The 12,055-nt window shown below is 40.5% G+C and overlaps 1 protein-coding gene across 1 annotated transcript; it reads right to left on the bottom strand.

The window, feature by feature from the left end:
- Nucleotides 1–708: 708 nt before the first annotated feature.
- LOC118815355 lies at nt 709–9,570 on the bottom strand. The gene is made up of 6 exons (XM_036581413.1): nt 9,393–9,570; nt 6,169–6,313; nt 4,900–4,963; nt 3,972–4,023; nt 3,489–3,599; nt 709–1,503 (listed from the first exon to the last, which is right to left on the bottom strand). Exons 2-6 carry the CDS (start codon nt 6,285–6,287, stop codon nt 812–814), a joined length of 1,038 nt encoding a protein of 345 aa, XP_036437306.1. The 5' UTR covers nt 6,288–6,313; nt 9,393–9,570; the 3' UTR covers nt 709–811.
- Between the last annotated feature and the right edge of the window lie 2,485 nt (nt 9,571–12,055).

Here is a 12,055-nt window from a genome sequence, read left to right as displayed (position 1 = left end):
AACCAAGCTACGCTGGCCCCACACACTGATATTAAGTGACTGGAGGAGATGTGGGACATGCTGGAGTTGTGAAAAGTGACATGTAGAGATGGTGGAGCTCCCCCATTGGAACCTAGAGAGCTGTGGCAACCGGTGGTCCATGCTTCCCGTCATCAGCAGAGTCTTCACTTCATATATTGGGCAGTAGGGACAGGCTGCTTCGGCTTCACCAGGATGGATAAGGCTGGCATATAGAGTGGCTCTGCAAGAGATGTGACATCTGCACAGAAAAAAATCTGTTCCAACTTATCTTAGAAAATCTTAGAAAAATGAAATATTGTGATGCATATTGTGCACCATGAAAATATCGAAGTATCATGATATATTTTTTGTTGTATCTCCCACCCTTATGTTAGGGTACAGCTGATATAGCACCACCGTCAGCTTGGCACTAACATAACACTGAAAATCCCATACAGTCGCCAGTAGAAATTAGCATTTCAGTGGTGGAAGTCAGATCAATACAGGCTTCTTTTAAAGCAAATGAAAATGTTTCTGCACCAAACCTTGCAGTTTAATGATTATCCTCACAATTTGACTATCTGATTGTCAAAGTAAACGAAAATTTAAAAAGTTCATACTCATGTGTGAATAATAAATGTACAGACACAAAAAGGAACCAGTTTTTTGAAGTTTAGCCTTTTCTAATGTGATCTAATAGAACTGGTTTTATGACATTCATTAATTTTTATTGGGTGATCAAGTGCAGACACAGTATCAAATATTATATATCATATCATGCTGTATCAAGTCAAATACAGTCCCGTTTATGCTATTCAAAATGTTTTTCTGGAATAGGAGGTGCAGCCTCCTCAGTTACATCATCCTCATCCAGTGCCATGGTGGTTGGTAAAGTAGGGAATTCCACGAGTTTCATTGTTTTTTTTTTCCAGTTCACTGCTGCATAGACAGCTGTGCTTTCTGAACCAGTCAAACACTGGCCATCCTGCTCAGCTGGGAGAGGCAAGAAAAGCTTTCCTGGCTTCTCTGCCTGTCCGTTGTCCAACACTGTAAGGGATGTGGATGAATGACCAGCAGCAGGTTCACCCGGTTCTGCCATTGTTTGGTAAGGGCTCTCATTCCCGAATTGGTTTTCAGCAGCTTCATTGCTGGAAGAGAGCGGTGAAGGCTCACTGACATTTACCATGCCTATACTTTCATAGGGATGTTCCTCACTGACCTCCGGCCCTGGGACAGAGTATGTGTGGTCAGTGAACATGTCACTGGTATATGACTGATCTTCTCTGTCTCGTGTATCATGGTCTTTAATGACTGTCTCAGGCTGCTGTAGCGACGGAGGCTGCATCGCTGGTTCCACCTGGACTCTGGGTTGGTGGAAGGTTGATGGAAGCAGTGGGGGGTCAGGAATTCTTGGAAATATGGAGGCTTTGGATCCAACGGACACGCCTGGAGTATCTGTAAGCCAGGGCATCATGCCTTGGCTGAAATATCCATGTGATTCAGCTGTTAAGCGAGAGATTAGACTCTGTTCAGAATGTGCAGCACAAAAACACATGACAAGGAAACTGAATCTAAAATGTAATTTCTATACGTTTGTGTATAGTAAGTAGGAATGCACCAATATAGAATTCAAAGGTTAGTAACTAATAACTAACAATTTATTGTGGTCAACACACACACGCCTTCTAAGTCGCTTATACTTCTGGGTCGCAGGGGGGAGCTGGAGCACCAGTCCATCGCAGGGCAGACAGGCAGACATATACATTCACACTTAGGGGCAATTTAGCATGTCTTTGGACTGTGGGAGGAAACCAGAGCACCCGGAGGAAACCCACACAGACACGGGAAGAACATGCAAACTCCACACAGAAAGGACCCTGGTTGCCCGGCCGGGGAATCGAACCCAGGCCCTTCTTACTGTGAGGCAGCAGGGCTACCCACTGCTTATTATTATTATTATTATTATTATTATTATTATTATTGTTGTTGTTGTTGTTGTTGTTGCATTTTAAATCAAGTTTACACTATAATCCATTTATAAAGTGCATTGAATCTAAGGGTCTACTATCTGACCAGAGTTATTTTTTATGAAGTAGATTTGTTTTTGTTTGCAGCAGTATGCCTACTGTACACTATGTGTACAGTATGTGGACAACAAAGTCGGTCTTACTAACTGTTTACCAGCAACGAAATAAAATGAAAGCTTGCTAAAGGGAAATATTTTAAATTCTAAATGAGTCAGGGATGTCTTCATTGTGGAAAAAATATGACCAGGATATCACATCAGATAAAAAGCACACTGGTGATGTGCAGTGTAGAGCTTGTGATTGTATTTTGAACTTTGATAGCAGGAGGACTGGCACATTGTTTCTTTAGCAAAACACTGACTGTAGATAGAGCAGTGCTGCAACAGCTACTAGCCAGAAACAATGTCAGTATCAGGGAACAGGGAAGAGCAGTCAGTGCTGGCTATGGCTTCTAAATCAAGAAAAAGCCAGTTTGATTGGAGGTGACCTGTCCAGGATGTTTCCTGCCTTCCGCCAAATGACCGCTGGGATAGGCTCCAGCTCCCCCCGTGACTCAGAAGGATAAGCGGCTTAGAAAATGTGTGTGTGTGTGTGATTGGAGGTGCTGATCTATAGCAAATCATTGTTATCTTTGAGTCCTGAGACATTTTTGTCTGCAAAAACATATCCACACATCTATAATTACCTAAATACTGCACCAGCCTGCACATTGCATAAGCTAAAAGCATCAAATTAGACATAAAAAGTTTAATTCTAAGGAAAACACTACAGAATTCATCCTTAACCTCGCTGCCTATCTGGGACAGACTGAAAGTTTTCCTGTTTATTCTCGCTATACAGTTCTTGCTGGCTCAGCACTTCAGCCTCTTTCCCCTTCACAACGTCAAAGAGCCGGCATATAATCAAAGCTCACTCTAGTTTGTTTTTTGTTCCTGTTGTTACCAGAACCATGAACTACACAGCACACTGTGTCTATATTATATCTTTCAAGATGTTTTATTAACTAATGGTAAACAAAAGTTGGCTCTACGAGTGCTGCTGTCATTGCCATGCGACTGGTGGTATGTCAACAATATGGCGGCAGCGATAAGTGTAATGTCGATCGAATGTGTTACGTACTGTTTTTCAGTTCATTTCATTTTCTGTCAATCAACTTAGTAACTTAGTAACACTTAGTAACAAAGCAAAACACTGTAAAACTGTGCCTGAGATAATCCATCTCTTTTAGTGCATGCAAGCAGGTTCATGTCGAGTTGACTTTATCCCTTTTACTGAGGAAATTCTCAGCACCTGCACAAACATATGCACAAGCTAAAAACAAGAAACTAAATTGTCGTTGTAAATCCAGTTTCAGACCAATAATAATAGCTACATTTCCCCATTGATCATCAAGTAATGTATTGACTGCCAATGTATTGTCCACCCCTAGAAGTAAAGACAATAAATAAAGACTTCTCTTACCTCTGTTGTGAGTATAAACTGTGGGTGGCTGACTCTGCACCATGGTGGCACTCCTGGTGTGAGGCCTAGCAGGAACCTGGGGGACACTCCTTTTTGGCATAGAGTTTAAAGCTACAAAAAACAGTCAAAATATTCAAATGTTTTGGGGTGTTTTCTCATCAAAATATGCTATTTTTTTTATCAAAATGCAAATTCATGGCCATGACTAGCCTGCTGGGCATGACAATATGATTACAATATTAAAGCAATTTAAACAAATAATGACTGAAGGCTATGGTCACATAGGTGTTATTACAATCTTAATACAAAGATTTTACCATAGATGGACTGATGACTGGAAATATTTCTAATGATTTTTTAATGATGATATCCACTTTTACGTTGAAGAACATTTTTGTTGTTGTTTTTTCATTAAAAAATCCTACCACTTGTAATGTACAGTACATCACATGTGAGAAACAGACAGAAAGCAGATGGACCGACCATGCTGATTGCCCGAGGTTCTGTTTGTGCTCCACTGATCTTCTGGTCTCTCCTGCAGAAGGATGAAACAGACCTCCACATATTATCACTTCAAGACAGCAGTATAGGATGCTGACTGTATGTTAGTACTGGATCATTCTCAGCGCTGCAGTAACACTGACGTGGTGGTGGTGTGTTAGTGTGTGCTGTGCTGGTACGAGTGGATCAGACACAGCAGTGCTGCTGGAGTTTTTAAACAGAGTGTCCACTCACTGTCCACTCTATTAGACACTCCTACCTTGTCAGTCCACCTTGTAGATGTAAAGTCAGAGACGATAGCTCATCTGCTGCTGCACAGTTTGTGTTGGTCAACCTCTAGTTCTTCATCAGTGGTCACAGGACGCTGCCCACAGGACACTGTTGGCTGGAAATTTTTGGTTGGTGGACTATTCTCAGTCCAGCAGTGACACTGAGGTGTTTAAAAACTCCAGCCGCACTGCTGTGTCTGATCCACTCAGACCAGCGCAACACACACTAACACACCACCACCATGTCAGTGTCACTGCAGTGCTGAGAATGATCCACCACCCAAATAGTACCTGCTCTGTGAGGGTCCATGGGGGTCCTGACCACTGAAGAACAGGGTAAAAGGGGGCTAACAAAGTATCAGAGAAACAGATGGACTACAGTCTGTAATTGTAGAACTACAAAGTGCACCTATATAGTAAGTGGAGCTGATAAAATGGACAATGAGTGTAGAAACAAGGAGGTGGTCATAATGTTATGCCTGATCGGTGTATGTACTCATAACTGATTTGCATTTCATGTTTTATTCATAGTTTGCTTGACAGTTTATGATGTAATATGACAATACTTATAGTAGCACATCAGCGTTCTTTAAATGACAAGATTTACAGTATTTCCAGACAGATCTTGGTGTGTCACTTACCTTCGGCAGGTTAGATGAAGGAGTTTCCTTCTCCTTAGAGTACTGTGGGGTCTTGCTTGACTGGCTATAATTGACGTGGGTGGATGATAAAAGACTGTGTTCAGTCATTATTTAAACAGCTTATGCAGTGATTGTGCACTTCAAATGGAATTATTTTCTAATTAAACAGGTGACCTGTTATGATACAATATTTCCATGGCACTATTTGTCATTCCTACCAACAATGCCTACATTACAGTTAAACCAAACCCCACTTTGATTGGCCTCTCTCTCCTGGGATAGAAAACCATATATCATGTCAGAAAACAGCAGTGATGTTGACAGTTATCTAAACCATCAGCATTCCACAAACCACGCTTGAAGAAGTAAGAACAGGCCAGAGCAGCAGTCTCTTCAGCTAAACACGTGGATCAAAATACGGGAGCAGGAAGTAACGCTAGCTAAACATGTGGGCGACAGCTAAATATGGGGGTTACAGTGAAATATTTTGTTGGCGGTGGTGTTGTTGACTTGGCAAAAACCCCTCAGGGCACCCAACGGTCTACCACATTTGGTTCTGTTACAGCTCCTGACAGCCCATCAGTGCTTGTAGGATAATGAACAAAATGTTTTTTTTTTTCCATGTGTTAAGGACAATTTAATTCAATGAGTTCCTGCTTAAGAAGGCTCACCATAACCACTTAGCACTGTTACTGATTTTTTGCTAAGCTGCAAGTGTATCACTTCCCTTTGATTTCACTTGTGGTGGTCTTACCCTTAAAGGCTCTTTCACAATTCTTTACTTTTAGTCACTGTGGCTTTTTTGGGTTTGTTACAGAACTCTACAAAATTTTGAGAAGGTTTATTGTGGCCACATTTAATTGCCAGGCTTAACTAAGCATGTTCTTCCAAAGTGTGTCTGTGTAATAAAAATAATGTAGCATTTGCAACTATTTAAAAAAGAGACACAGCTTTTGCACAAGTCATGGTGCTTTATTTTCCAGCTGTTGTTGGCCACAGCCATGCCATACATAAGCATAGTTTTCTTTTATCCAACGGCTCATTCACTCCTTAGCTCACGTCGCTCTCACTCAGCTCCTCTGCTCCCTGCTCACACACACTCACACACTCCTCCCCTGGGTGGTTCCTAGCTCCACCCTCTACAATAAGAGTCCTTAGAAAATGAATGTGGTGCAATAAAGGCTGAAGAACACACAAACTAAAACATTTTTTGAACAATAATTTTGTCATGAACCACCTCACACAGGCTCATAATTAATTCATATTTACCTGAAGCAGTTGGTGCAAAGTGTGCACAATGTGATGCAGACAACAATGAAGAGGACGGAGGCAATGGTGATCTCAAATGAGGAAAAGGAGCCTGACATCCAGCCAAAGATAGGAGCCATCGCTCCTTATCCAAGCTCTGATATGACTGCACAGTAACAAAATCAGGACAGAAGTCAACGTTTTAGTCGTATTTACAAGGTGAGCATAAAAGCAATGCCACTGATGTAGCATTTCTACACCCAAAACTGGGCCAAGCACAAATTCTAACAGTTTTACTGCAGGTTTTGGGCCAGCCAGAGTCCAAATTTAAACCCTAGAGAGAACATTTGGTCTCACATTAACCACAAACTAGCTTGGCAGTGTTTTTCAACTGTTTGAAGCCAGCAATGCTGAGTGGAACCATACTGACTCTTTTTTTCTATAAAAGGTTGCCTGCAAGTTTACCCACAAGACTTTACCATGTAAAGAAATCAAAAAGAAAAATGTCCCATAGTAAGTTACTTTATCTGTTTGTTTAATAATTTCTTGTTAAGATGATTAAAAGCTTAATATTTTGCCTTTTGGGCTTTGCCCATTTAATGTCATCACAGTTTAGGTGAAATTGTTTGTATAAGTTGTATTTTAACCTTGCTAAAACTTGCTGAAGGGGAAATGTTGGCTAAATAGTATCAAATAAGCAATAAAAAAATCACAAAAGAAAACAATGGAGAGATGCATATATAGGCTGTACATTACGGTTCAAAGGTTATACTAAATGCACTATGTGAACAAAAGTATGTGCACCGATCAGGCCTGACATTATGACCACCTCCTTGTTTCTACACTCATTGTCCACTTTATCAGCTCCACTTACTATATAGGTGCACTTTGTAGTTCTACAGTTACAGACTGTAGTCCATCTGTTTCTCTGCATACTTTGTTAGCCCCCTTTCACCCTGTTCTTCAGTGGTCAGGACCCCCATGGACCCTCATTCTCAGCACTGCGGTAACACTGACGTGGTGGTGGTGTGTTAGTGTGTGTTGCGCTGGTCTGAGTGGAGTTTTTAAACACCTCAGTGTCACTGCTGGACTGAGAATAGTCCACCAACCAAAAATATCCAGCCAACAGCGTCCTGTGGGCAGCGTCCTGTGACCACTGATGAAGGACTAGAGGATGACCAACACAAACTGTGCAGCAGCAGATGAGCTATCGTCCCTGACTTTACATCTACAGGGTGGACTGACAAGGTAGGAGTGTCTAATAGAGTGGACAGTGAGTGGACACAGTGTTTAAAATCTCCAGCAGCACTGCTGTGTCTGATCCACTCGTACCAGCACAACACATACTAACACACCACCACCACGTCAGTGTTACTGGTGGAGGTGGTCATAATGTTATGCCTGATCAGTGTATTATATATATATAGCCACACTACAATCCCCAGCATGCACTGCAATGTAAAGTGCACTCCCACCCCCCTCCGCCAACAACAATCTTTGGGTCAGCGCTTGCAGCAAAATTCTACCACACCAGTCCTAGAAAATAGAAAATTAAAATAATTAATTAATAATTTTGCAAGCCTGATAGGATGGGGTGAGATCTGGTCTCGTGGCTGATTTGTGGTCAATAGGATATGGTCCAAACAAAAGAGTCCAAAACATCATAAATACTATAAACCATAAATACTATAAATGGTATACTACTATTAGTAGTACATTTATTAGTACAGTATAGTATAGCATAGTGCTGTGTGTGGTTTCGGATGCCGCAGGTGTCAACTATTACATATTTCAGTAGCACATAACAAGCTTACCGCTGGTCACATGTCATGGCTTGTCATAGCAGGTAAACAGGAAGCAGCATTAGGGTCTGGTAGAAAATCAGTGCTGTTTCTCAGCCCATTCTTCACTATGAGCCTTCAGCTTTTATGACCACCACAGTGGACTCAATTAACACCTGTTATCTACGTTTGCAAACATGCCAGTTTAGCACTTTACAAATCAAATTTGAACCGCATTTGGTTCTGTCACAGCTCCTGACAGTAGAATAATGAATGATTAATGTTTTTCCCATGAGCTAAAGACCACTTCATTCAATAAACTCCTGCTTAAGGGGGTCCACCACTAACCAGTTAGAGCTGTTACTGATTTTTGGCTAAGCTGCAAGTGTATCACTTCCCTTATGTGATACATGGTTAATGTATGTTGTCAGATAACACAATTTCTATGCCCTATAATATTCTTCCAGCCTTGAGATCCTGATAAAAGCTCATCTTGAGCACAATTCATGTACCTGAATCATGACATTCATCAATTCAGACTTCCATAAAATCCATAAAAACAGATTTAAACATCAATTAAATTTCACCTCAAGTCATTAAGTAAGGAATGTGCCATCATAGAATTATGCCAAGGTTAGCATAGTCATAAACACCATCCCAAGTTCTTGCTTGAGATTTAGAAAATGGTTTAAAAAACCTAACAAAGGCATATAACGCTGGCAAACTGAGGACCGACAGCCTGAAGGTTTCTGCTGTTTTTAATGGCTTCAGCTATCTGACAACACACAGTAACTATGTTAATGTTTGACAACCATCTTGCATTCCAGGTCACACCTCTAATTTAACACAACATAAAGAGAAAGAAGTACAGGAATGTCAGGCGTATTCATACAAAAAAAAAAAACAAAGGCGGCAGTGAGAAATGCAGTTGCACTGAGGTGTCCATTTGACACAATTCAAACAATTCGAATGTGAACTATTTGTTCATCTACTGCATTGGATGGACCTCATTCACCAACATCTTCCTGTTTCTTCTTAAATGTGTTCTTGAGAAAGGTCCTAAGAAAAAGCCTACGTCAGATTCATGACGTGTTCTTAAAGCGCAGAACTGTTCTCACCTTTGTGATCTCGAGTGTGTGTAGATTCTGTTCTTAACTAAGAACAAATCCCAAATAAGAAAACACTGGTCAATATCAGGATCTTCATGAAAACTGCGTAAGTGGGTATTAAGAAGAAATTTCTTCTTAAGAACGATGAGTGAATGAGGCCCAATGTCTACTAAAAGGCTACCGCAACCTCCAAGAGCCTGTTTCTGATATTTAAAGTGCCTGAATTTCAGTCCAGTATATACATGACTAAAACACAAAGCAAGAAGTTCCTCAAAATAAATTTCACACAGTTTAGATATTAACACGTTAGGCAGATTTGCAACAATAAGCTAGAATCGGTTGGAAAGTGTCTTACCTGTGGCCTTGGTGGCATCAGGACTAGCTTACCTGTCACCACCCAAACTTGTCTGTCGATTTTGTAAGCCTACCTGTCCTCAAATTCAAAAACATACCTCACCACTCCCGTCTTTCTGTTGTGTAATCCTTAAGGTTCATTATCTCTGTGTGGAATTTGCTTCAGTGACTGAGACAGGTGAGTGCAAATGTTGCCATGTTGACAATGTAGACAACCACTGGCCAGTGAACACTGGAATAATATAAAGTTAAGTCATACATACATATAAAACATCTCTGGCATTTGAATGGTTCTTCTAAAGAGCTCAGTGACTTTAACCCCTTAAAATCTCAGGCTTATTACATACTATAGCTTATTATTCAGTAACTACGCTGGCTGAGCTATTCTTAGGTTATAGAAGTATGCAATAAAGCTTCGGGCTCTCTGAGAGGCCCTGGCAATTTAAGGGGTTAAACATGGCACTGTCACCTTTGTCACAAGTCAGTTTGTGAAATTTCTTCCCAGCTAGATCTGCCCCAGACAACTGTAAGTGCTATCATTGTGAAAGGAAAGAGTTTAGAAGCAGCAACACCTTAGCCTTGAATCAGTAAACCATGCAAACTCAGATTGGGGCTGCCAAGTGCTAAAGTCCCTAGCATGTATAATGTAATAATAATAATATAATAATAATAATAATAATAATCTTAATTTATTTAGCACTTTTTAGGCTGGTAGCAGCTCAAAGTGCTTTACAGACAGGTGATAAAGCTTAACATTAATACAAGAAATTATGAGTATTTAAAATCATATCAGAAAATGACACAGATCAAATTACGAGATAAAAACCAGGAGGCATAGAGTTTTAATGAAATGCTAAGTTAAAGTAATGTTTTTAGATGCTTCTGAAAAGTGAGCACTGAGCTTGACTGTCTAATAAAAGGTGGAATTGAGCTCCACAGTTTAGAAGCAGAATAACTGAAAGAGGCCTCTTCACACTTTCTGTATTTAACAGAAGGTGTTTGTAGAAGGCCACTATCTGCAGATCTAAGATGACATGTTGGAACATAAACAGACAGACACTCTGTGATGTAATTGGTGATTTAAGGTCATTTAGGGCCTTAAAAACTAGTAGCAGAAGTTTAAAGTCTATTCTGAAAAATACCGGCAGCTCTTTCAAAATAGACGTATTATGAGCTATTTTTTCCTGTTGGGATGTGTGCTGTCACATTTTGTATAAGTAAAAAAGATAAAAATCGCCTGTTTTCTGTTGCATCACTCACTACAGAGTTCCAAATTGCATATGGAAGGTACAGGAACTGCGCACTGGAAGCTTCATTAAATGGGTTTCCATGGCCGAGCAGCTGCACACAAGCTTAAGATCACTATGCGCAATGCCAAGCGTCAGCTGAAGTGGTATAATGCACACCACCAATGGACTTTGAGTGGTGTAAATGTGTTCTCTGATGAATCATTCTTCATCATCTGGCTGTCTGATGGATGAATCTGGGTTTGGCTTAGTTCCAGTGAAGGGTGATGTTAATGCTACAGCATGCAGAGATATTTTAGACAATTATATGCTTCCAACTTTGGGGCAACAGTTTGGGGAAGAGCCTTTTCTTGTTCCAGCATGACTGTGCGCCTGAGCTCAATAAAGCTATAGTATGACGAGTTTGGTGTGGAACTCCAGTGGCCTACACAAAGCCCTGACCTCAACCCCACTGAAAACTTTTGGGATGAGCTGGAATATCAATCGTGAGCCAGGCCTTCTCATCCCTTCAGTGCCTGACCTCACAAATGGTTTTCGACTGAATGGGAAAAGATTGCCGCAGAATTCCCATTACATGAAACACGGCTGCCCTCTAAAGGATCACTTGAGCATTGCACGTTAATAGACTAATAATCTGAACCACAGTATAAAAGGGCTGAATAAGGCAGTTCAGCATGATTACGTTTGCTTGCAGCACCGTTTGTCATTTCATATGTGTGAAGATGTGCACCGGAAAAAATTATGCTTTGAGTTTGTACCTGATTCAAATCTGTCATTCTGTTGTGAATGAATATGTTACATCAACATCATTTAGTCTTTTAATTGACGTCTTTTAGTAAAAAGTCATTTTATTCATGTTCAGCCATGTTTGAATTATGTATATTCAAGTCAGCAATTTTTTCCAGTGTGTGGAAGTTAAAGGGAAACCTCCCTGTGGGATTTCTGTAGGCCAGGTTTCTAAATCTAAATCAACCACAAACCTCCCAGCTTAGGCCTAATCCACTGAAAACATTTTCACAAAGACAGTATTGTATTCACAGTACAAAAGAGCACCAGTTGGTAACTAAATCTTTCGTGTTGGGACCGAAGTCAGAATACAGTCAGTGTTGTGGGGCTACAAAGGAAGAGCAAGAGCTACAGTTGGGAAGAATAGTCATGTATAGTGCTGGGGTTACAGGTTTACTCATGCTGCAGCTAAAATACTTCTGGAGCAATTTGGATTTGCCCCCAATAAATTTCTGACCAGATCTACATTGCAAATTACATGTTTTGTTGATTTTGAAAATAAGTTAATACATCCTGTACAGGGAACAAACTTAAATGTGGTATTATTCTGCACATTTTCTATTGTCTTTTAGTGCACAATTTTTATTGTCTTCTATTTACTGAGCTTAGCCACAGTTGTATAAAACCAAGC

This window comes from Colossoma macropomum, unplaced genomic scaffold, assembly GCF_904425465.1.
Source record: "Colossoma macropomum unplaced genomic scaffold, Colossoma_macropomum, whole genome shotgun sequence".
NCBI lineage: Eukaryota > Metazoa > Chordata > Actinopteri > Characiformes > Serrasalmidae > Colossoma > Colossoma macropomum.
Note: the sequence above shows the minus strand (reverse complement) of the source record. Positions and strands in the feature narration are given on the sequence as shown.

Bases quoted from the DNA above. Each gene is read 5' to 3' on its own strand.
- LOC118815355 (XM_036581413.1), bottom strand. From the start codon at position 6,287: ATGGCTCCTATCTTTGGCTGGATGTCAGGCTCCTTTTCCTCATTTGAG. The intron at 4,024-4,899 runs GTAAGTGACACA...ATCCTTCTGCAG, and splicing joins CTTCATCTAACCTGCCGAAG to GAGAGACCAGAAGATCAGTG. The intron at 1,504-3,488 runs GTAAGAGAAGTC...CTCGCTTAACAG, and splicing joins AGTTTATACTCACAACAGAG to CTGAATCACATGGATATTTC.